Source organism: Copadichromis virginalis, linkage group LG15, assembly GCF_057382275.1.
Source record: "Copadichromis virginalis isolate Kocher_CV1m ecotype Utaka linkage group LG15, C_Virginalis_male_GT1.1, whole genome shotgun sequence".
NCBI classification, from domain to species: Eukaryota; Metazoa; Chordata; class Actinopteri; order Cichliformes; family Cichlidae; genus Copadichromis; species Copadichromis virginalis.
Genome location: NC_140632.1, coordinates 27,456,669 through 27,482,242, shown reverse-complemented (window position 1 = coordinate 27,482,242; position 25,574 = coordinate 27,456,669). Strand labels below are relative to the sequence as shown.

Sequence of the window (25,574 nt, the reverse complement as noted above, 5' to 3'; positions counted from 1 at the left end):
CGTCCCATTTCACAAGCCTCGCACTTCCGGCCTTAGCGGTCTTTGAGTACGTGGTCCTTGAGGACAGTTAAGGCTGCGTACTGCAGACCCTGAATTGCGATATAGCCAATGTCGATCTGAGAAAGCAAGACCGAGACAGCAAGACCAAGAGAAGACCAAGACCACGTAAAAATGGTCTCGACCGGTCTCCAGACATTCAACTCTAATATTTACTACCTCATGACATCACTTTAGGCGGTATGGATCACATCTGGCACGAAGGAAGGGAGTCTGCACAGGCAGATGATGAAGAAGCATCTGGAAACAAAGTGAAAGTGTTTCATGTGTGCGTGCGTGTGTGTGTGGGGGGGGGGGGGGGAGTGACTGAAAGGCTGCTAAACGTTTCCTGGGTGTGGCAAACATCTGGAGCTTCTGATTGGCTTAAACCTTTTAAACCGGAAGTCAGGAGAAGACCGTCTAACTTGCAACCCCGGTCCGAGTTTTCCGGACTGTCAACAGAGGTGAGCCGTGTGTGTGTGCGTGTGTGCGTGTGTGTGTAGGTGTGTGCATGTGTGTGTGTGTGTGAGAGAGAGAGAGCTGTGCTGCTGCTGTTCCGCTTACAGGCAGATGTTCACTTCTGGTTTGCCAGCTGGTCAGGGTCAAGCGGTAGGGTGACTCAGCGGGGTCGAGCCTTCCCCACAGGAACACACGGAGACTGCGCAGTGCAGATGTTTAACCCCTGTAGCTGCATGCCCTCAGGTTAATAGAGTGGCGCGTTTACGCACGTGACACAGCAGCGGTCGCTTCAGTCAGTTATGGGCCGCTCACATACCACGCGCAGCACTGGCACGTCTGTTTTTTGTAACCGGTAACTGTTACCCGCGTCGCACATGCATGGAAAACTCAGACATGTGCGCTGTGACGTACCATCACATGATACGAGAAACGAGTGTGTGTGTGACTGTCTGTGTGTGTGTCTCTGTGTGAGACTGGATGCTTATCTGCTCACCTGCAGCAGGTGTCTGATGTCACAGTTCATGAAGCCTTGGCTGCACAGAGCATCAGAGGTTTTGAATCCGTGTGAATACAGAATGATTTACAGCGTGAGTCGATCGGCTGTTTTTGAGTGTGTGAGCTGTACGTGTCGTCTTTATGGCTGTGTTGGTGTAAATTAATTTATCATAAACTGCTCGTTTGCATAACGACAGGTTCTTTCTGCAGCTTTGTTGTTCTCAGTCGATCCATCCATCTTCTTCCGTTTATCTGGGGTTGCGTCACGGGGCAGCAGCCTAAGCAGAGGAGCCCAGACCTCCCTCTTCCCGGCTACCTCCTCTAGCTTGTCCGGGGAAACATCAAGGGGTTCCTAGGACAGCCAAGAGATATAATCTCTGTAGCATGTCCTGGGTCTGCCCCGGGGGGCTCCAGGTGGGACATGCCAGGAACACCTCACCCAGGAGGCGCCCAGAAGGAATCCTAGTCAGATGCCTGAACCACATCAACTGGCTCCTTTCGATGTGGAGGAGCAGCGGCTCTACTCTGAGCCCTTCCTGGATGGATAAACATTTCACCCTATCTCTAAGGGAGAAGCCAGCCACCCTTTGGAGAAAGCTGATTTTCCCTGCTTGTATCTGCGATTTCGTTCTTTTGGTCAACATCTGTAGCTGTGACCCTAGGTGAGGGTAGGGCAGGTAGATCATTGACCTGCGGCCTAGAGTGTTCTGGTGTCACGTGCACTTATGGACGCCCTTATGTTCGAACATGGTGTTTGTTATGGACAAACTGTCATTTGCACAGAAGTCCAGTAACAGAACAACACTTGGGTTCAGATCTGGCAGATCTCCTCCCAGCCACTCCCCTCCTCTCACTGTTGTTACCTACATGAGCTTTGAAGTCTCCCAGTAAAACAACAGAATCCCCAGGTGGACCCACCCTCAAGCATCCCACCCAGGGACTCCAAGAAGGCTGGGTACTCTCAACTGTCGTTCGGTGCATATGATTCATGATTTTTCCTCTTAAACACAAGGGGGCACTGCTGGAAACTGGCATGTTCTGTGAACAGTGTGTTTGTAAAATCACAACATTTAATTGATCCAGGGAGGGGAAATTACTTTCGCAGAATTCAAATATAAATATGAAGGAGAGAAAACACAAAGTCTTTATCTGAAAACAAATAAAAATAAGCTGAAGTTTGCTAAATTACAGTGGGATGCAAAAGTTTGGGCAACCTTGTCATTATTTTCCTGTATAAATTGTTGGTTGTTACAATAAAAAATGTCAGTTAAATATATCATATAGGAGACACACATAGTGATATTTGAGAAGTGAAATGATGTTTATTGGATTTACAGAAAGTGTGCAATAATTGTTTAAACAAAATCAGGCAGGTGCATAAATTTGGGCACCACTAAAAAAGAAATGAAATCAATATTTAGTAGATCCGCCTTTTGCAGAAATTACAGCCTCTTGTAGGTTCCAATGAGAGTCTGGATTGTGGTTGAAGGTATTTTGGACCATTCCTCTTTACAAAACATCTCTAGTTCATTCAGTTTTGATGGCTTCCGAGCATGGACAGCTGTCTTTAACTCACACCACAGATTTTCAATAATATTCAGGTCTGGGGACTGATATGGCCATTCCAGAACGTTGTACTTGTTCCTCTGCATGAATGCCTTAGTGGATTTTGAGCAGTGTTTTGGGTCGTTGTCTTATTGAATGATCCAGCCCCGGCGCAGCTTCAGCTTTGTTACTGATTCCAGGACATTGGTATCCAGAATCTGCTGATACTGAGTGGAATCCATGTGTCCCTCAACTTTGACAAGATTCCCACTCCCTGCACTGGCCACACAGCCCCACAGCATGATGGAACCATCACCATATTTTACTGTAGCTAGCAGGTGTTTTTCTTGGAATGCTGTGTTCTTTTTCCTCCATGCATAACGCCCCTTGTTATGCCCAAATAACTCAGTTTTAGTTTCATCAGTCCACAGCACCTTATTCCAGAATGAAGCTGGCTTGTCCAAATGTGCCTTAGCGGCTCTGTTTGTGCTGTGGGCGGAGAAAAGGCTTCCTCTACATCACTCTCATATACAGCATCTCCTTGTGTAAAGTGCGCCGGATGGTTGAACGATGCACAGTGACTCCATCTTCTGCAAGATGATGTTTTAGGTCTTTGGTGTTGGTCTGATGGTTGACTCTGACTGTTCTCACCATTCGTCACTTCTGTCTATCTGAGATTTTTGTTCGTCTGCCACTTCGAGCCTTAACTTGAACTGAGCCTGTGGTCTTCCATTTTCTCAATATGTTCCTAACTGTGGAAACAGACAGCTTAAATCTCTGAGACAGCTTTCTGTATCCTTCCCCTAAACCATGATGGTGAACAATCTTTGTCTTCAAGTCATTTGAGAGTTGTCTTGAGACCCCCATGTTGCTACACTTCAGAGAAAATTAAAAGAGGCAGGAAAGTTACAATTGACCCCCTTAAATACTCTTTCTCATTATTGGATTCACCTGTGTATGTAGGTCAGGGGTCACTGAGCTTACCAAGCCAATTTGAGTTCCAATAATTAGTTCTAAAGGTTTTGGAATCAATAAAATGACAACAGTGCCCAAATCTTTGCACCTGCCTGATTTTGTTTAAACAATTATTGCACACTTTCTGTAAATCCAATAAACTTCATTTTACTTCTCAAATATCACTGTGTGTGTCTCCTATATGATATATCTAACTGACATTTTTTATTGTAACAACCAACGATTTATACAGGAAAATAATGACTATTAACAAGGTTGCCCAAACTTTTGCATCCCACTGTAAATGGTCCTAAGTTAAAGAGTACGATGTAGAATAAAACCAAGCTCTTACAACTGAGGAGCCCAGGTGAAATGGGAAGGAATTATAAAGACTGATGTCACGGGTAGGAGGAATTTGTGTTGTGTTGTGTGCACAGTTATGCTGGTCTGAAACCCCATGAGCTCTCTGACAGTCACAGGTGAGCTCTGATGTTTCCACAGGTCAGACATGGAGATGCGGGTGAAGCACCAGCTGCTGGAGGTGCTACAGGATTTGAGAGATGAGGAGCTGAATTCATTCCAGTGCTATCTCCAGGATCCGGAGTTACTGGGAGATTTCCCGGCCATCAGGAAGATGGGCCTGGAGACTTTGAGCAGGACGGAAACGGTGGATCTGATAGTCCAGAAATATGCTTTGAATGATGCTGTGACAGTGACCAATCTGATCACAAAGAAGCTCAAGATGAATAAAGGTAAGTCAGTGGAGGAGAAGAAGGTGCATGTGGACATAAGAGCCTCAGATTTATTCTGCTGAAAGGATTTAAACACACTTCACTTTCTTCCACTGTGGAGAAGGGAAGAACAGGGGAAGAGAAGGATACCTAGTGAGGTGTGAGGACCATTAGCTTCTGCTTTTTATTCTACTGCTCAAATACTTTAAAGTATGGAACAACTGGAGATACTGTGATGGTGACATGGTGGTGATGAGGAGGTCCACAAAATAAAATAAAATGTGTGTGTGTGAAGAAAGAGTAAACTGCATAAAGGGACTTTTCTGTGTTCCACGGTGCACTGGGTTTACTTGTCTTACGTTGTGTTTTTGTGTTGGACAAGCTGCAGCTTCCTGTCAGGCCTGATCTGGAGTGAGCAGGGTGGATGGATCCTGGATTTTATGATCTTTGCGTTGTATGATAACCCCTTCTGTCTTTAGAGTGTTGTTAGAGTGTTGTTTTTTCCTGTTTTGCTTTTTAAAAAAAGTCTTGATTTTCACAAATTAAATGTTATGTTGGGTTATAATTTTAAATGTCAAGACTAAATTGGTGAAGGACACAAAGTGATTGTTTTGAAAAAAAAAACTGTTGGGATAAAGCTGAGTTACCCAGGTTATTTCAGAGTCTGTTCTTAGGTTCCTTGTTTTTCGGTTCTTAGTTCTTAGTTTCTAGTTTCCAGTTTCCATGTTTTCTTATTTATAATGAACATAGCATGTTCACAGCCAAAATAAAGCTGCCTCTTGGAGTGTATCCTGTTGCATTTTGAGTCCTGCGTTTGGGATAAATCATGCCTGCCACATAGCGTTACGTGACAAAAGGTAAATCTGGTGTGTACCTGAGGGTGAATAATTCACAGACTGGGGGGAACAGTATTTGATGTTTCCAAGATAAAGTTGGGGGGCATACTTCTACTCATCTTATCAGAGGTAGACTTGTTCCAGTGTGTTTTGTAGCTTAGGGCTATTTGTGCAAAGAATGATTACTATGTTGTGAATTTCTGGTTTGAATTTCTTTGATTGTATTATCTTTTTATTGCCAGTGTGAGTGGGACAAAAATAAACAAGTAATTACAAGTATTTGTAAAAAGATGAAGAACATACACAATTTCATCTAGAGGTCAATTCACAATGCACTTTCATGTCAAATCAGTTCAGTTTTATAGAACAGTTTAGTAAAAGTTATTTCAAGGTGCTTTACATTATAAGGCAAAGAGCAACAGTATTAAAGAGACCATTCCAATGAGCAGCACTTGGTGACAGTGGAAAGGAAATACTCCCTTTGAACTAGGAGATACCTCTAACAGAACCAGAATCAGGGAGGGGCATCCTTCTGCTTCTGCCAACTTTGGTAGGTGATAGCAAAGAGAAGATAGAAAATGCAATCATAGTGAGATAAAGACAAAACAGGAACTACTAGACAAAATGTAATCACTTGCTTCAGCTGCTAATGTTAGGTCCATAAGAATTTGGACACCATTACTGTGGACTTTAAATCAAATCAATCTGTGACAGGCTTCCAGCTCTGATTCAAGGTTTTCCAAGGTTCCCCCATTTTTCAGAGGTTCAAAACCAACTGGAAATGTCTGACAAACTGATTCAAGGTCAGCTAAGGTCTGTTCCATTCCAGATTATACAGAAAAGATCTAGGGTTGATTCCAAGTGAAAGGGAGAAATCAGGCACAACTAGGATCAGGAAGAAAGCTACCACAGCATGTTTGAAAAAGACTTTGTATAAAGATCTGTTTGCCAAAACAATGTCGGACTCTGTAGTTTTCTCTGGTCGGTCCCCAATAAGACCAGGAGTGACATGTTTAGCCGCATGTTCTCCTTAAATTGCTGGCTGTCTGAGTGGTGTTCAAGAAACGATGTGGGCTTCATGGATAATTGGCAAACCTTCTGGAGGAAACCTGGTCTTGTTAGGAGAGACGGCATCCATCCCACTTTGGATGGAGCAGCTCTCATTTCTAGAAATATGGACAAATGTATTAAATCCCCCCAAAATATGACTATCCAGAGTTGGGACCAGGAAGCAGAGTTGCAGTCTGACACGCCTCTCTGCAGCTTCTCTCCTCCTGCTACCCCCCCCCCCCCCCCCAAAACCCATCTCCATTGAGACTGTGTCAGCTCCCAAACAGACAAAAAACAAACTAAAAACCAGCAACAAACAACTTAAACATAAAAAATCACAAAGAAGGAACAATACAGTATCCACATCTTAACCAAAGAGTAAAACAGTGAAATGTGGATTATTAAATATTAGGTCTCTCTCCTCCAAGTCTCTGTTAGTACATGACTTAATAATTGATCAACAAATCGATTTACTCCTGCCTTACAGAAACCTGGTTGCAGCAGGATGATTATGTTAATTTAAATGAATCAACACCCCCGAGTCATTCTAACTACCAGAAATCTCGAAGCACAGGCCGAGGGGGCGGTGTGGCAGCAATTTTTCACACCAGCCTATTAATTAACGAAAGACCAAGACAGACTTTTAATTCATTTGAAAGCCTGACGCTTAGCCTTGTCCACCCCTGCTGGAAAAATCAGAAACCAGTTTTACTTGTTATCATCTATCGTCCACCTGGGCCTTACACAGAGTTTCTCTCTGATTTCTCAGACTTTTTATCTAATTTAGTGCTCAGCTCAGATAAAATAATTATTGTGGGTGATTTTAACATTCATGTAGATGCTAAAAATAACAGCCTCAACATGGCATTTAATCTGTTATTAGACTCAATTGGCTTCTCTCAAAATGTAAAAGAACCCACCCACCACTTTAATCACAGTCTAGATCTTGTTTTAACATATGGCATAGAAACTGAACATTTAACAGTGTTTCCTGAAAACCCTCTCCTGTCTGATCATTTCCTGATAACATTTACATTTACAATAATTGATTACACAGCGGTGGGGAGCAGACTTTATCACAGTAGATGTCTTTCTGAAAGCGCTGTAACTAAGTTTAAGAATATAATCCACCCACTGTTATCATCTTCAATGCTCATAGAGCAAAGCAGCTATCTGACCACTACCCCATCAGAGGTCGATTATCTTGTTAATAATTTTACCTCCTCACTACGTACGACTCTGGATACTGTAGCTCCTGTGAAAACTAAGGCCTCAAATCAGAAGTACCTGACTCCGTGGTATAATTCTCAAACACGTAGCCTAAAGCAGATGACTCGTAAGCTGGAGAGGAAATGGTGTTTCACAAATTTAGAGGATCATCATTTAGCCTGGAGAAATAGTTTATTGCTTTATAAGAAAGCCCTCCACAAAGCCAGAACATCTTACTATTCATCACTGATTGAAGAAAATAAGAACAACCTTAGGTTTCTCTTCAGCACTGTAGCCAGGCTGACAAAAAGTCAGAGCTCTATCGAACCAACCAGCCCTTTAACATTAACTAGTAATGACTTCATGAACTTCTTCACAAATAAAATTTTAGCCATTAGAGAAAACATTACCAATAATCCTCCCACATTAATATTATCTACAGCTACTTTTAGTACCATTGATGTTAAGTTAGACTCTTTTTCTCCAATTGATCTTTCTGAGTTAACTTCAATAATTACTTCCTCCAAACCATCAACGTGTCTTTTAGACCCCATTCCTACAAAACTGCTCAAAGAAGTCCTGCCATTAATTAATGCGCCAATCTTAAATATGATCAACCTATCTCTAATAATCGGCTATGTACCACAGGCCTTCAAGGTGGCTGTAGTTAAACCTTTACTCAAAAAGCCATCTGTAGACCCAGCAGTCTTAGCTAATTATAGGCCAATCTCCAACCTTCCTTTCATATCAAAAATCCTTGAAAGAGTAGTTGTCAAACAGCTAACAGATCATCTGCAGAGGAATGGCTTATTTGAAGGGTTTCAGTCAGGTTTCAGAGCTCATCACAGCACAGAAACAGCTTTAGTGAAGGTTACAAATGATCTTCTTATGGCCTCTGACAGTGGACTCATCTCTGTGCTTGTCCTGCTAGACCTCAGTGCAGCGTTCGATACTGTCGACCATAATATCCTATTAGAGTGATTAGAACATGCTGTAGGTATTACAGGTACTGTGCTGCAGTGGTTTGTATCATATCTATCTAATAGACTCCAATTTGTACACTGTACAGCCTTGTTAGTTCCCAGAACTCAAAAAAATTAAGGAAACTCGTTGCCTCAAAAAAACTAAGTAAAGCTTACTTAAGATGACTATTAGGACAACTTATACATTGCAAGTCTGCAGTATTAAGAATAACTTGATATTTCTGACTGTACAATACTAATTGTTTACCTACTGACAAACATTTCAAGTTCAACTAAATGAAAAAACAATTTGTGGTAACCTGAATATGATTAAAAATAATTAACAACACTTTTTGTAATGATGTTAAAATGAGCCCAACTTTTATTTTCAAACACAAGAAAGTATAACAGCCAACATACTGGACACTGTTCTCCTGAACAACAAACAATTATATTGTCATCACTGTTATAATCTTACAATGAAACAAAGTCTCAGATGCAATTATTGAAAATAAGTTTAGACCTACCACAAGTTTGTTTTGTACTTACATTACTTATATAATCAAAATAAAATATTTGTTGTTCTGTCACAAGTGCAGTCTCTAATTTAAACAACACATTTGTTTTGCATTCCAACACAGGAGCTGCAATGTTGTAATATTTTAAGGATGGCTTGTTTCCAGTCCAGGCATTACTGTCTGAATGACTATCATGGATCGAGGTGATCCAAATGTAGGTGCAGAAGAAAGTCTTTAACTTCCCTTAAGTATAGTGGCAGTGGATGTGGGTTGGAGATGCAATGAGCTTGAACCTGCAGGCGACCATCTTCACTGACCACACCATCAGTGACGGAGGACTCATCTCTCCTGTTGTCCTGCAAGCAAACAATCATATTTTTTGGAACATGAACTTAATTGCTTTTGGGGCGATTGTGGCTCAAGAGTTGGGAGTTCGCCTTGTAATTGGAAGGTTGCCGGTTCGAGCCCCGGCTTGGACAGTCTCGGTTGTTGTGTCCTTGGGCAAGACACTTCACCCGTTGCCTACTGGTGGTGGTCAGAGGGCCCGGTGGCGCCAGTGTCCGGCAGCCTCGCCTCTGTCAGTGTGCCCCAGGGTGGCTGTGGCTACAATGTAGCTGCCATCACCAGTGTGTGTGAATGGGTGGATGACTGGATATGTAAAGCGCTTTGGGGTCCTTAGGGACTAGTAAAGCGCTATATAAATACAGGCCATTTGCTTTCTTAAAACATTTTTTTCTGCATTTGGTATAAAACAGACTCCAATTTGGACAATCTCAGGCTGCCTCCCCACCGGAGAGGTGACACTCAATGTCCCAATTGTCAGTCTGGATAGCCATGACTACCACCCAACACACAATAATGTCATGAAAGCATAATTTTAAAAAGGGCTATGCAAACATGGCCAATAACTTTCATTCTAATGATGTGCAAAATGATTTGGGCACAAAACAAACACTAACACTAACTAGCTAGCAAGATTATAAACCTGGTGCTAAAGTAAGAGAAGCCACAAAATCAGTTTGAATAAGAGTAAACATTTACTCACCAAGTCAGTGTATCAGGTAAAGATCCATAGCAATGACAATAATAATATCTTGAGCTGACGCTTTTCCAGGTTTAATCAACATATTCCATAACAAATACTGCCACCATGAACATGCAGACTGATCCGCGAGGGAGGAGGACGGTAGTGACATGGCATTTTCAAAACACATCTTTCATCCTTCTGCCCTGAGAAGCAAAACTTCCATCTTACTTAGTTTTTCTAAGTTAAGACAACTCAAATAAATTGAGTTTATAGTGTTTTTGCATAAAAAGTACTGGTAACTTATTTAAATCTAGTTCTAATAACAAATTGATAAAAACTGAGTTCAGCCTATTTAATATTTTTAATTAAACACAATATTATATTTTACAGTGTACATGTAAATGGAGAGTCCTCTTCACCCACTAAGGTCAATTATGGTGTTCCACAGGGTTTGGTGCTAGGACCAATTCTGTTTACATTATACATGCTTACCTTAGGCAGTATCATTGGAAGACATAGCATACATTTTCACTACTATGCAGATGACACCCAGCTCTATCTATCCATGAAGCCAGATAACACACACCAATTAGTTAAACTGCAGGAATGTCTTAAAGACATTAAGACCTTGATGGCCGCCAACTTTCTTGTTAATTCAGATAAAACTGAGGTTATTGTACTTGGCCCTGAAAATCTTAGAAATATGGTATCTAACCAGATTCTTACTCTGGATGCCATTACTTTGGCCTCCAGTAACGCTGTGAGGAACCTTGGAGTCATTTTTGACCAGGATATGTTCTTCAACGCACATATTAAACAAATATGTAAGACTGCTTTCTTCCATTTGCGCAACATCTCTAAAGTTAGAAATATCCTGTCTCAGAGTGATGCTGAAAAACTAGTTCATGCATTTATTACTTCCAGGCTGGACTACTGCAATTTGTTATTATGAGGATGTCCAAAAATCTTGCTGAAAAGCCTTCAGTTAATCCAAAATGCTGCAGCAAGAGTACTGACAGGGACTTGAAAGAGCGAGCATATTTCTCCTGTTTTGGCTTCCCTTCAATCGCTTCCTGTTAAAGCCAGAACTGAATTTAAAATCATGCTCCTCACATACAAGGTCTGAAATAATCAGGCCCCATCTTATCTTAATGACCTTGTAGTACCATATCACCCTATTAGAGCACTTCACTCTCGCACTGCAGGCCTACTTGTTGTTCCTAGAGTAAAAAAAAAAAAAAAGATGGCGCGGCCACGTCCAGACGCCTTCCTGACCGCTCTGCTCCGACTATCCACTTTTCTTGTTTTTTACTTATTTTTTGCTCTGGTTTACATCCCAAAATCCTCTAGTTTTATAGTATACGACAGCGGATCACTTGTAAACATCGGTGCCAAGGTTGCACATCTAATCTTGGACACTTTTAAACCTGACCCTTCCTGGCCGCCAGAGATTCTACGCGGCGCGGAGAACAACAAAGGACGGGCCGCTCATCCGAGGCGCAGAACAAAGAAGCGCCGGGGAAAACGCGCTGGTATTAGGAACAGACTGAGACAGCAGGCGCATCGCGCACCACTGCCCAGTATCCTACTGGCCAATGTACTATCCATGGAGAACAAGCTCGATGATCTAAGAGCAAGGGTCACCTTCCAACGTGACATGAGGGACTGCAACATTCTGTGCTTCACGGAGACATGGCTGTCCCCCACCGTGCCGGACCAGGCCGTAACTCCGTCGGATTCATTCTTTGTGCTCCGCGCGGACAGAATGGCAGAGTCGAACAAAACCAAAGGTGGAGGAGTGTGTTTCATGGTAAACAGAAAGTGGTGTGATGCCAGGAGCATTTCTACTCTCTCCAGCGGCTGCTCGCCACATCTGGAGTTCCTGAGCATTAAGTGCCGCCCTTTCTATCTGCCCCGTGAGTTCACCTCAGTCATCGCCACGGCGTGTGTCTTGCCCTATTGGGCAAGACACTTCACCCATTGCCTACTGGTGGTGGTCTGAGTGCCCGGTGGCGCCAGTGTCCGGCAGCCTCACCTCTGTCAGTGCGCCCCAGGGTGGCTGTGTATGTAGCTTGCCATCACCAGTGTGTGAATGTGTGTGTGAATGGGTGGATGACTGGATATGTAAAGCTCTTTGGGGTCCTTAGGGACTAGTAAAGTGCTATACAAATACAAGCCATTTACCATTTTTCCTTCCCACTGTCGCCAAAGTGCTTGCTCATAGGGGGTCATATTATTGTTGGGCTTTTCTCTGTATCTACTGTACAATATAAAGCGCCTTGAGGCGACATTCGTTGTGATTTGGCGCTACATAAATAAAATTGAATTGAATAGATCTAGGATCAACTCTTATTTTCAGAAGACCTGGAGGTGTTTGACCTGAAGAAACACACTGCTTCAGAGAAGACTTTTCTGAGGTTGTTGCCATGGGTAAAAACTTCCAACAAATCTCTGTAAGTGTGTAGAGACACACCTCAACATTGTTGCTTTAACTGTTTAGATATGGAATTGAAAAACCCCCTGAACATTTTCATTTGCAATTTAGGCTGGGTGGGTGTAACCTCTCAGAGAGAAGCTGTCAAGCTTTGTCCTCGGCTCTTGACACGGAGTCCTGCAGCCTGAGAGAGCTGAACCTGAGTAACAACGACCTACAGGATTCAGGAATAAAGTTTCTGTCTGCTGGTCTGGCAAGTCCACACTGTAAACTGGAAACTCTCAGGTCAATACACATTGCACATCTTAAAACAGACATGATGTACAGTATTTTTCTGCACTATAAGATGGACCTAAAGTTGTTACATTTTCACAAAAATCGACAGTGCACCATATAATCCAGTGCGCCTTATGTATGAATACCCGTTGTGCTTACTGACCTCGAACCGATTTTATGTGGTACACAGTGCTCAAAAATCGGTCAAAAATGTTTTAGCACATCTTTGGTAAGCTATGAAGCTGCACTGCTTGATGGATAGTCAGAGCAATATGGCTACTGTAGTGAGGAGCCTTGCAGAGTAATCTGGGTCCATGAATACTAACTTGAGTGACTGTACCCGGCGAGGCTCCATATTAAAAATGGAGATGAAGATAAAGAGTTCCAAGACCTGTAAAGGCAATAGAATATGTGCAAGAAACACTTACCCCCGCAGCGGTGACTTTTTATTCTAGTTTTCGTTTCTTCTATGTCTACTGATTTATGAGTCTTTTTCTGTGCTCTGTATAATCTGTCTTGTCCTGTGTTTTACTTTGAGTTATGCCACTGCTTTAGTGTCTCCCTGTGTTCCGTGTCTCCTCAGGTATTTCATGTCTGTATGTTCAATGTCCTAATTGGCAGGTTTGTGTTTCCATGTTCAGTGTGTTTAGTTTTGCTTCCCCTGTGGTGTCATGTTCATTTGTGTCAGCTGTGTTTCCCCAGGTTTTTCTACTTCCCTCATTACCCTTCTGTGTATTTAAGTCCTCTGTCTTCCTCTGTTCAGTCTCGGGTCATCTGTTTGTCTCGCTACATGCTTCTGTGAGTCTCGGCTCTTCATGTCTCAGGTTTTCCCTCCAGCTCCTGTTCATGTTCTGATTATCTCATGTTATAGTTTTTCATGTTCCTCTGCAGGCCATGTTCATGGCACATTTTTCATGTTTTATTTTTAGTTTTTCTCTAGTTTGCCATGTTTTTGTTTTGACATTAGCCCAAATAAAGGCTCACTTTTTGTTATACTTCATTTTTCTCCCATTCCTGTGCTTTGCACCACACCTCTAAACACACCATCCTGCCTGTCACACCAGCTGTGACAGGAGGATAGAAAATAAGTACTTTATATGACATTTTTGTGTCCATGAACCAGCATAATCTTGTAGCTATTAAGCAGAGTTGGGAGGAAGAAACTGTTATTTTTTTTAAAGTAAGTAGAGGTAATATGCATTGAAGCTAATTTTACTACAAATTCATACACATCGAGGGAGTTTAAGTGGACTATAATATTAAGCTTTTTCAGAACTCCAAAAATCAAAGATGAACCTAAATAATCCCGGCTCATGCTGGAGAAAGTGTGGCATTCAAATAACAGCTCACACTCATGTATTTTGGTCATGCGCCAAACTTACTGCAATCTGAAAGGATTGATGCTGTCAAAGCAGTTTTTAAAGTTAACATATCACCAGATCTCAGCTGGGTCTCATATCACACGGGCTAGAGGGATGAACTAAGATCTGCCTCCTTAATCTGTTGTTAGGATGCCTGGGTCGTCGACCCAGGGTTTTTGAGTTTATGATATTATTTATACTGTCTAGTTTTTGGTTTCTTTGAGTTCTGTCTTATGGCTTAGGTCTCTGTCTTCTTTAGTTGCTCTGTCTCCCCTATCACCTGCATCCCCTTGTCTAGTTCGCGTCTATGTGTATCTTAAGTTCCTATATCCCCGTGTTCAGTCAGTGTTTGTGTCTGCCCTGTTCCCACGTCTCTGTTCCCTCTGTAGTGCCTGCATGTGAGTCTGTGTCTTTGTTCAGTCTGTGTTATGTGTTTCCTGTTTTACTTTGAAGGTCTCCGTCTTTTCTCAGTGTGTTCAGTTTACGCTTCTTTGGTCTCGTCAGTTCTGATTTGCCCCAGCTGTGTTTCCCTCCTGTTACTCATTTCCTGATTGCTCCCTCTGTGTATTTAAGCCCTGTGTTTCTTAGTGTCTGTGTCGCGATCTACCGTTTTCTTAGCTGTGTGTTCTGTCATTCCTCTGGTTTAAGTTTGTTTTGAGTTTTTTCAGTTATGTTATATTTTTGAGTACCAAATTAAAGCCTTTTTGAGTTCACGTCTGTCTCCGGAGTCTGCACCTTGGGTCCTATTCCTGCCTGCACACAGCCACACCTAACAGAAGATCGCGACCAGAACATGGACCCAGCAGACTCCGTGTGGTATCAGCGACCCGCAGTTTCTGCCTTCCTCAAGGAGATCGTGAGGGAGGAAGCTGAGCATGCCCAGGAGCTCCAGTCACCCTTCTATGGGTCACGTTTGGCTTTGGGAGGGCCCCGCAGCCTCCAAATGGCTACGGCCGAGCCAGTGTCTATGCCTCGGGCGATCAGGTTGAGCACGTGCTCCTTCTCTCCAGTCGCTACACCTCCGCCTTCACCCCTGGATTACCAGTCCGACAAGAGAGTTAAGCGGCGGAGGAAGAGAGATTATGTGACACCGGACGTTAGACTCACTCCGCTGCAGTCCTTCGCTCTGTTTTTGGGTCTGCCGCGTTCTGAGCTTCACAAACTCTCTGCTTCCTCATCGCAGCCCGGTCCTTTGGAGGGTTCGCAGCCCAGTTCGCCACCTCCCACTTCCCGGAGGAGGCGACGCTCACACCGTCACCACTCTTTTTCTGCGGAGCAACTCCCGGTGGTGAGTTGTGATTGCTGTCGTTCCTCGGAGCTGGAGACTAACAATCATATGAACACTGCTAAGACTGAGAATATTAAGACTGTTAGACGTGGTGGTGGTAGGAAGTTAAAAAACATTTTAGAAGAGTCTGTGTTTGCTGAGCCTGCTCCTTCGCACCATTGTGTTCCTGCTCCCAGGGCAGCTCAGGCCCAGCATTCCCCTGCACCTGTTTCAGTGCTTCAGGTGAGGGAAGCTGAGGTCCAGCTGGTCCCTGCTCGGGTGTCTAGGCTGGCTGAGCCTCTGCCTGTCGCTGCACCCGTACCAGCTCCTCGGGTGGGGACTGCAGCTGCCCAGCCGTTGACTGTGCCTGTCCCGGCTCCCAGGGTGAGGATGACCGGGAACCAGTTAGCTCCTGCACCCGTACCTTCTCCTCGGGTGGGAGTGGCTGGTGTCCGGCAGGTACTTGCACCTGTTTCTGACCTCGCTGGAGGCTCAGGTGAGCCCGTCCAGCAGTTTTCTGTAGGATCCGTAGGCTCAGACAACCTAGTCCAACCGTCTGCTAATCCACCACCTCACCCGCCATTACTGCCATTGTTACAACAGTCAATACAACTTAAACTTCTCTCCATAGCTCAGACATTAGCTCACCTATCGGCTCAGTCACCTGCTCAGCCACCTGTCTCCGCTGGAGGGTCCGAGGGGCCCGTTCAGCCACCTGTCTCCGCTGGAGGGTCCGAGGGGCCCGTTCAGCCTCCTGTCTCCGCTGGAGGGTCCGAGGGGCCCGTTCAGCCTCCTGTCTCCGCTGGAGGGTCCGAGGAACCGCTTCAGCCACCTGTCTCCGCTGGAGGGTCCGAGGGGCCCGTTCAGCCTCGTGCCTCGTCAGCTGGGGGTCCGGGAGGACCCAGCCAGCACGTCCTAGTGTCTGCTGATGGTTCTGGCGAGGCCGTTCAGCCACCACCGGCTCCACCGCCTGGTCCGGCCCCCGAGTCTGCAGCTCCGCCTGGTCCGGCCCCCGAGTCTGCAGCTCCGCCTGGTCCGGCCCCCGAGTCTGCAGCTCTCCCTGATCCGACCTCAGCCTCTGTAGCTCCGCCTGCCCGGCCTACACGTCCTGCTCGTCCTGCTCGTCCTGCTCGTCCTGTCCGGCCTGCTCGTCCTGCACGTCCTGTCCGGCCGATGACTGGACGTCATTGCCGTCATGGACGGCCCCCTGAACTACGTCGCCGTCGGTGCCTCCCGCCCGGCCGGCCTCCTGATCTGCTCGGTCGCCGTCGGTGCCTCCCGCCCGGCCGGCCTCCTGATCTGCTCGGTCGCCGTCGGTGCCTCCCGCCCGGCCAGCCTCCTGATCTGCTCCGTCGGTGCCTCCCGCCCGGCCGGCCTCCTGATCTGCTCCGTCGCCGTCGGTGCCTCCCGCCTGGCCGGCCTCCTGAACTGTTTTCTGGGCTCTTGGACCATCAGCCTCCGGGCCGCCCCCCTGAACTGCCCGGGTTTGGACTATCGTGCTGTCAGCCTCCGGGCCGGCCCCCTGAACTTTTTTGAGACTATTGCCTGGGCCTCTGCGCTTTTCGTAAGCTCTTTTGTTTGTTTGCTTTTGGACTATGCCTGGGCCTTGGTGCTGTTGTTTTGGACTTTGTTCCTGTGTTTTCTTCTGTTGCTTTCCAGGCTCCGTTGTTTGTTCTTTCTTTTTTTGGTTTGGCTCCTTGTTTTGTTTCGAGCCCTCCATCCTGTTTCCCCCGCCGCCCACCCTGGTTGGGTTGTTTTTGTTTTTTTGTTTTTGATGTTTTGGTTTGGGCTGTCTGGAAGCCAGCCCTTAAGGGGGGGGGGGGGGGGTACTGTTAGGATGCCTGGGTCGTCGACCCAGGGTTTTTGAGTTTATGATATTATTTATACTGTCTAGTTTTTGGTTTCTTTGAGTTCTGTCTTATGGCTTAGGTCTCTGTCTTCTTTAGTTGCTCTGTCTCCCCTATCACCTGCATCCCCTTGTCTAGTTCGCGTCTATGTGTATCTTAAGTTCCTATATCCCCGTGTTCAGTTATTTTTTAGTTTTTTTTCAGTTATGTTATATTTTTGAGTACCAAATTAAAGCCTTTTTGAGTTCACGTCTGTCTCCGGAGTCTGCACCTTGGGTCCTATTCCTGCCTGCACACAGCCACACCTAACATCTGTTACTCACTTCTATCACCCAGTCACACAAACATTGTTTAACACTTGCATTGACACACTTTAATTTTGATGGATGGGCTCAGTACCTTGTCCAAAGATACTTTGAGATTGAGAAGCACGGAGCAAACCAGTGACCCTCTGACTGGTAGTAAGCTGCTTCCTGAGCCACAGTCTGCCCAGGACAATTATATTACTATTTGATTGCCTTGGAATTTGATTACGAAACTGGCCACCAAGCTCAAATCTGGCTCATCTTCAAGGAGAATCATCGCGGCTGATTTACCTATTGCTAGCATTCACTCTATTATTTAAGTTTCCATCTTACACTGACAAGGCACAGCCAGTGAAGTAGCAGTTTATCTCAGTACCTCACCAACATTCAAAAGGAGTTAAATAATGCCAAGGAGCAGGACTGTTCCGTTCCTGTAGACGGCAATGATTATTGATTTTATTCTAGCTTCATGAACCTCACAATTATCCCTCTTTACTGTTCAAGAAATGGAAACAACTGTGAACAACTACCAACAAGCTCCTGCAGTTCAGTTAACCACAAAACCAAACAGAAATAATGGAGATGGGAGTCAAATGTATGCCGGTGCGCTGCTCTTTAAAACGTGTCTGTGGTTTTAAACAGTTTGCTGCCTGCTAATGCAACCCCACACGCGGACCAGTAATGTGCTTTGATTTAAGTGTTTGTATTAATAAAACACACCATAAGTATTTTTCAAAGTAACTTCTGACACATTAAAACAAGAAACCCATGATGCAGTGAGTGTGTTGTGTCTCTGTAGTCTATCAGGGTGTCTGATCACAGAGAAAGGCTGTTGTTCTCTGGCCTCAGCTCTGAGCTCCAACCCCTCCCATTTGAGAGAGCTGGACCTGAGCTACAACCATCCAGGCGCCTCAGGAACGACGGTGCTGTCAGCTGGACTGAAGGATCCATGCTGGAGACTGGACACTCTCAAGTATGTAGTCCTAAGTGAACCTGTCCTTTCCTCAGGTCCTGAACCAAAGTCTTCATGAGCCATCTGATTAGTTGACAACCCGTTTTACCTCCCGAGCCCAAGTGATGTTATGAAAGGCAGAATAAATCATTCCTGAAGGTTAATTGTCAGTTTGTCCTGGAAAGGAGCGACCACAGCACAATATTTTAGAGATACTTTACTTAAGTGTACCTGTCCAGTTGTTGAAAATATTGCAAAACTTAATTTAGTCTAAGATGGAATTAAAAAAAACCAAACTAACATGACATTCATCTTAGATTCAACTTTAATTTAGGTTTATTATTTCAACACAATGTCCATGTGTGCATGCTGCAACAAGCTGTGCTCCTCCTCCTTTCAGGGTGGAGCCTGCTGGAGTCCAATGGTTGATACCAGGCCTGAGGAAGTGTAAGTGTGTTTTTCATGTGATTCATGAAAACAAAGCAGCACACATTCAACCATCTTCAATGAACACATGATGGATCAATAACTGCAGCTGTATTATACTTTCACTCAGATTTCTGTGAACTCAACATCGACACAAACACAGCGTACAGAAACCTCAAACTGTCTGATAGAAACAGGAAGGTGACATACATGGAAGGCGATAAACTGTATCCGGATCATCCAGACAGATTCGAATGGTGCACTCAGCTGCTGTGTAGAAATGGTCTGACTGGTCGCTGTTACTGGGAGGTGGAGTGGAGTGGAGACATTTTTATTTCATTGAGTTACAGAGGAATCGGAAGGAGGGGATTCAGTAAAGACTGTGTGTTTGGATGGAATGACCAGTCGTGGAGTTTGAACTGCTCTGATGATGGTTGTTATTCTGTGTGGCACAATGACAGAGGAACTACGATCTCCTCCTCCTCCTCCTCCTCCTCCTCCTCGGTCTCTCACAGAGTAGGGGTGTATGTGGACTGTCCTGCTGGCACTCTGTCCTTCTACAGTGTCTCCCCTGACACTCTGATCCACCTCCACACCTTTAACACCACATTCACTGAAACTCTGTATCCTGGATTTGGATTTTGGTCATTTGGTTCTTCAGTGTCTCTGTGTGCAGTTGAGTATCACTGGTCTCTTCCTGTTATAGAAACACTTACTTATTGTGTAGAGTTTCTTGCTGATTTTGTTCCCATATCCACGTCAGGATGCCAGAAAAAGACAGCTGACCGAAAAACCTTCACACAGGTATCAAATTATTAAATGCAGTAAAACTGAACCTGAGACTAGATTATGTCATAACTTACTTCAGTTGAAAGTTTAGCTCATTCTGGTTAGTTACAGCTTAATACACCAGTATACAGCAAAGAAAGGATGTACTCTTTGTATGATGTCCAAGGGGGCAGACTAACCCATAAACTGGATCTACAGAAACAGTTACTATTGTTTGTCTCTGTAGGATTGAAGGGTTCACGATGATTAAAGCTTCCTGTGAGTACTCAGACTTAGAAGTATTTTGCTGGAAAGTTTTCAAAAATGTTAACAAGCCAGGTTCAAATTGCCCAAACCTACTGACGTCTGCTGCTGATCTTTTGTCTTTAGGTGTTTCCAGTGTAAAAGCAGACACACAGCCTGGTTTGTCAGAGGATAACACAAAGATGATCGAGGTGAGTTTCCAGATATTTAAGGACTCTAAAACACAGATTTAACAAATATCTGTTGTAGGCTGGTACTTTTTCAACTCTTTGTACAACAAACTGTCAGTACAGAAACGGATTCATCATTTCATATGAGAACTTTGTGCTGTATCCAAGCTTTGTACTCATTCCCAGCAAATACTAATTTGTAATTTTTTGACAGTTTTGTACCCTTTCAGGTACATATTGTTGATGTGATTCACGACCTAGCTTTCTTCTCCAAGTATATGTTCCTGAAACCTCTAATGTTACTTCTTTCAGTCCAGTTTCACACCTGAGGTGTACGGTGAATCTGCACACATCTTTTACAGGTAATCCTGCACAAGTCTGCATGTAACAAATCTGAAGCTCATCAGACCTCAGACTATGTCTTCCTCCTCCCGTCTCCACAGTTTCCTTCTATTGGGGTTAAACTGTCACGGTTGTTATCCTATGAGTTCTCCTTTGTATATGACTTCTTGTATTCTGAGTTCTGTTTTTGTATTCTAGTTTTGAGGGTTTTTTTCTGTCTAGTTCTTAGGTTTAGTTCTGTGCCCAGTCTGTTTCCCGTTTTACTTTGAAGGTCAACATATTCTGTTTTGCTTCCTCCCAAACTCGTCTTTGTATTTAGTGTCTGCATGTGTTCCCATTCAGTGTCGCGTCATCCCTCATTCTGGCCTGTGTGTTTTGGTTCTGTTTCAGTTTGTAGCCCTTCTAGTTTTTTTTCGGTTTTCAACTTATGCCTCCAATAAAGCAGGGGTCCTTGAGTTTAAGTTCTGCCTCCAGGAGTCTGCATATTGGGTCCTTTTCCTGCCTGCCTGCACACAGCCATGACATAAACATTGATTTGAAAGCTAGACGTGCTTTCGTGTATTTAAGTGTGGGAGGCTTAGCAGTTTGTTATCTCTCCGATGAATTTACCAACAGGACTGGAAACAGAGAGGATTTTTTATTGGGATTATATTTTTTCCTTTATCTCTTTTCTTGAAGATAAACAATAAAACCCAGAAAACAATGATAACAGGTGGCCAGGTAACAGGAGCACTGGGAGCTGTAACCCTGAACGTGGAAGAGTGACTCCAGTAGCTTTAAGGACAGAGTCAGAGGTGTCAGTCACACAGGCCTGCAGATCGGTTGGTTAGCTTGTAAACTCCACCAACAACTAAAAAACTGAAAGTTAAGTTTTCATTCACAAGATGGTTTGTATCAGGGACTATAGCAGATAAATTAGCTAACAGTTGTAGACCTAGCTGGTTGGAAACAGGAACACAGGTAGATTTTTAAACAAATGGGTTATAACCTAAAAAAGTAGGAAGCAAATAATAACAAAGGAACAAACTATATATGACCTTATTTACTCATATGCAGATATCTGTTTGTTTGCAGGTTTTAACATGGTCACTCATCTCTGCATTGCTTCAGTTTCAGGTGTCCTGGTCAAGGTGTGTTCCAGTGTACTCTGACTGGACTCGTGTTTGATATCAGTCAGCAGGCAGAGCTTCTGTACAAGACCGTCCAATGGGATGAGAAACTCCTTCAGCAATCCAATAAGATGGCTGCAGGCCCACTGTTTAACATTAAGAGTTCAAAGGATGCAGTCCGTCAGCTCCACCTACCACACTGTGTACCAAAGCATGGTGAGCAAAGCACTCCTCATGTGGGGATGCTAACGCCCCTACAGGCTGCAGAAATTTTCCTACTGACTGCCATAATGATCACTGAGACCCTGTTAATGTCAGAGCTCAAAAGGAGACTCTTGGTTAATGTAGACTTAGAAAGAGAGAGCATTTTTCTCCTAAATTGGCTTCCCTTCATTGGCTCCCTGTTAAATCCAGAATTCAAAATCATGCTCCCCACATTCAAGGTCTTGAATAATCAGGCCTCATCTTATCTTAATGACCTTATAGTACCATATCATCCCATGGTACAGCCACTTTGCTCTCACACTGCAGCCTTACTTGTTGTCCCTACCCAGACTGTCACTGACCCACCGTCATGCTGAATGAGGATGTCGGTCCCTCAGGCCCCCATGTTTCTTACTGGTCAGAGACTTTAACACCAGTGGCCTGCTGGAGGTCATTTTGTAGCTCTGGCAATGCTCGTCCTATTCCTCTTTGCACAAAGGAGAAGATACTGGTCCCGCTATTGGGTTAAGGCCGTCTACGGCCATCTCCAGCTCTACTAGAGTAACTGCCTATACTTGGATTAAAATGCACAGTGTACTTTTAAAAGCAAAATCAGTCACCTCTGCATATCACATAAGTGGTGCGTTTAAATATTCTCCAGAAGCCTCTCCCCCGTAGTCTGTCTGATATCTCTGTGTTGGTGTTGATAAGAACGTTTGCCCAGGATAGGCATTGCAGCTGACCAATCACGTTGTTGCGTTGTTGTAGCTTTGGGAAGTAGAAGGAAAAATTTATATTTATAATTACTTGTATTATCAAGTTAGTTTTCCTTTTCCAAATTTAGGTTACTTCTGCTAGTTTGTTAGTGACAGCATTTGATGGCATAAGCTAACTTCTTAGCTAATGTCAACTGAATGCTCAGACAATGTGAATGGTCAATAGTGATTTTGATCCTGGACCATCATTGTTATGATGATGGAGGAACACCAACACAGGGACATCAGTCTGTGTTCTCCCCACAGAGGTCCTACCTGGTAGAAATGAAGGAGACTCACTTGTGTCTCTGCAACAGGGTTTGATCCATTGCCTGACCCAGGACACCATTTGAAGTGTTTTCTTTGTAAAATCAGATTCACACTGTCATTGTAATGAGGTTTTGGGAGTCGAAGAGATATCTGCTGGCTCTTTGTTTTCACAGCTCTGCTTTCCAACTGTCTGTCTGTCGTCCACATCTCTGATGGGGAAATGAACGTCCTCAAGCCCCTAAAGATCACAGACACTCATGTGATTGTGGAATTTCCTCACCTCTCTTCCTTTGGACTCGTGTGGGACATAATAAGGAGGTTTTGGAACAAGGAGAAACCAGTTTTGGGCCAAGTTTTGTTGTTCCTCCGTCTGCCAAACCCCAAAACACAGAAGCAAAACCTCAATGTGTTTCTCTTGCCAAGCAACATCCCAGTGGAAGAGGTAAAGATCTAGGAAAGGTTATACCTTTACCTTCAGTATTAATTAATTTTATCTTTCTCGGAGCTTGTCCATCTTCTGTTACTTGGGTCAAGTCAGGTTCAGAGACAGCAGAAAATACAAGTTATTCCAGGTTTCCTTCTCTTCAGAAGAATCTTCCACCTCTTCCAGGGGATCTTGGGGAGGTCCCAGACCGACTGGGACTATATATCTTGTATGGATGTTGTACTTCATGAGGTGGTTTAAGTAATACTAGGGTGCATTACAATGGGAATTTATGATAAAGAACTAACCTGCTCTAGAGGAGGTTACATTTGAGTGGAAGAAAACTCAAACCTCATTCTGCCCCTTACCATCGAATTCAGCATCATTTGTGGGTGAACTGAGCATTTGTGGCTTCATGCTTGGGTTTCACTGTTGAAACTGTTGTTATTCATAGTGTTGAATTCACTACTATCATGGCTACATGGAATGGCAAAGACAGCTAAGGCTCCATGGTATTGTAGTATTTTTATATTTTGTACAACGAAATGTACAAATTACACAAACAGTGTTTCTCAGAAACATCATGTTAAAAATGGTGGTCAGAATACGTACAACTGTCCCACAGCTGGATCTTTGTCTCCGGGTTACCACAACAGCTCAGAGGCAGATGATTTACGTCTCTCGGCTAACCACTGCTGCATCTCTGCGCTGTCACAGAGCCAAGATCGGGGACCCCTGCAATCTCCAGTCACTAGGAAAACTATGTATTCCCCAACTGGTTGGTGAATGTTTGTTAGAGGTTGCTGGGTATCCCTAGTGGGAAATCAGTTGCAAAGAGGGTGAAACATGGAAAAGAGACTGTTAGTCTTAAAGTAAGAACGTTTCCTTATCACTGCATCCAGTGCAGTTCAGAGGGAGAAGATTGTCGGTTTACTTTATAATTATACTCTTTCTTTATAATTTCACTGCCTCTTAAAGAGCAGTTTTCTTCACATGTATATTTCATCATGAGGTCATTTAAAATTACTCTAGAAATAAACTTGTCATATTTTAAGGTGAGGATGAAACACAGATATTCTGACTACATCCCGGTGCCTTCCAACTGTGAATTCTTCAAAGATTGCATATACACAGTTCTGTGTCCAGTCGCCTGTAGAATCCAGCCTGAGGTGAGTAATTCATCTCTCTGTGGTGGAGCCCTTTGACACGCTTCCATCAGAGGACTCTGGATATGATGGAGACACTTGCACTGTGTTTGCAGGAGGAAAAATTTCACCTGGATTTTGGACCAAACTACCACCCAACATTTGAGATCCGCCTTCCTGCAAACACTGAAGAAGTATCGATAACAGTCAAGGACCAAATGCAGACAGATGTCTGGAGGCGGGACATTGATCTGAGCGGTAACATCACTACACCTGACACTCGATCAGAAATGATGAGAAACGGTGGTCCGTGGTAGCTTTTGAGTAATGACCAAGGATCACCCGCAAGTTTTCTTCCTCCTTCATTCTCCTCTTCTTCTTCTTTCGGCTGTTCTGTTTAGGATCATTTGCCACCATCTCTTCCTATTCCAGCATCCTCTAAACCTGTGCATGTCCTTCTTCACTCCTTCCTTCTGCCTGCAGTTTCATCTTCATTCTCCACCCTCCCTCCTCTGCACATGCTCAGACCATCGCAACCTCTCTGACTCTCAGCTGTCCCTCTGATGGACTAGTTTCCATTCTCACTGAGGCCCTGAGCACCTCCAGCTCGGCCTCCTGTCCTGTGTTCATTAAATTGTATCTCCTCATTTTGAATTTGTCTCCAGCCACGTGATTCATGCTATTACTGACAGAGTGTCTGAAGCTCAGCGACATTCAGTGCTGATTAATTACCAGCAGAGATTATCTCGATTTTTTGAAGCTGATTATTCTGCTATGAAGAAATCTACAAATTTTCTCTATTCCCTCAGATGTTGTTCAGACCAGAGACAATCGGTTGAGGCTGCAGAGCCTCCCACCAGACAAGCATTTGCTCTTCATTCGGAAGCAGTTTGTGGATCAAGTGTCGGATTCGACTTTGAACCAGCTGCTGGACAGCCTGTTCCAACAGGGAATCATAAATATGGAAGAAATGGATTCAGCCAGAATCAAACCCAGAGCTGACCGAGCTCGGGATGTGATCGATGTGGTGCGAAATAAAGGAGAAGAAGCCAGCTCATCCCTGATTGATGGCCTCCGTGAGTTGGATCCATACTTTTCTGAAACCCTGCATGTGAGCTGAGATGGAGCTTCAGCTATGTCCACACAGGAAGCTTTGAAACTGATGGTCACTGCCACACATCAAAGCTAAGAAAAGATTATCTCAGGACCCGGCCGCTTGCCTGTGTTTTTTTTTTTTTTGGGGGGGGGGGGTTGTCCTTTTTTTTGTTGCCCACAGATGCTTGAAGTTGCTGAATCTTACTGACTTGTGGTCGCTGGGCGCCATGCCACTGCGAATCACTTCCTGTGTGGATGGCATGTGACTGTAACATCATGATGGCAGCTAATAACTTCAATGTAAACTACGTCATGAAGGTTACCAGCAACACAAAGAT

The 25,574-nt window shown here is 44.2% G+C and overlaps 2 protein-coding genes across 2 annotated transcripts; both read left to right on the top strand.

Annotated features, from left to right (window-relative positions):
• The first annotated feature begins 458 nt into the window (after positions 1-458).
• Positions 459-25,369, top strand: LOC146692635 (uncharacterized). The gene is made up of 16 exons (XM_085432794.1): positions 459-500; positions 3,991-4,241; positions 12,182-12,275; positions 12,368-12,541; positions 18,112-18,285; positions 18,665-18,711; positions 18,821-19,365; positions 19,454-19,494; positions 19,706-19,737; positions 19,849-19,913; positions 20,205-20,254; positions 21,345-21,559; positions 22,746-23,014; positions 24,052-24,165; positions 24,258-24,399; positions 24,951-25,369. Exons 2-16 carry the CDS (start codon positions 3,998-4,000, stop codon positions 25,259-25,261), a joined length of 2,517 nt encoding a protein of 838 aa, XP_085288920.1. The 5' UTR covers positions 459-500; positions 3,991-3,997; the 3' UTR covers positions 25,262-25,369.
• LOC146692636 (uncharacterized) lies at positions 14,048-16,244 on the top strand. The gene is made up of 3 exons (XM_085432977.1): positions 14,048-15,466; positions 15,566-16,105; positions 16,185-16,244. Exons 1-3 carry the CDS (start codon positions 14,687-14,689, stop codon positions 16,242-16,244), a joined length of 1,380 nt encoding a protein of 459 aa, XP_085289103.1. The 5' UTR covers positions 14,048-14,686.
• Positions 25,370-25,574: the final 205 nt, after the last annotated feature.

Coding starts and splice junctions, on each gene's coding strand:
- LOC146692635 (XM_085432794.1), top strand. CDS start 3,998: ATGGAGATGCGGGTGAAGCACCAGCTGCTGGAGGTGCTACAGGATTTG. Junction 18,286..18,664: donor TGGAGACTGGACACTCTCAA/GTATGTAGTCCT, acceptor TCCTCCTTTCAG/GGTGGAGCCTGCTGGAGTCC. Junction 19,914..20,204: donor ATAACACAAAGATGATCGAG/GTGAGTTTCCAG, acceptor TACTTCTTTCAG/TCCAGTTTCACACCTGAGGT.
- LOC146692636 (XM_085432977.1), top strand. CDS start 14,687: ATGGACCCAGCAGACTCCGTGTGGTATCAGCGACCCGCAGTTTCTGCC. Junction 15,467..15,565: donor GGCTGGCTGAGCCTCTGCCT/GTCGCTGCACCC, acceptor ACCGGGAACCAG/TTAGCTCCTGCACCCGTACC. Junction 16,106..16,184: donor CTGATGGTTCTGGCGAGGCC/GTTCAGCCACCA, acceptor CCGAGTCTGCAG/CTCCGCCTGGTCCGGCCCCC.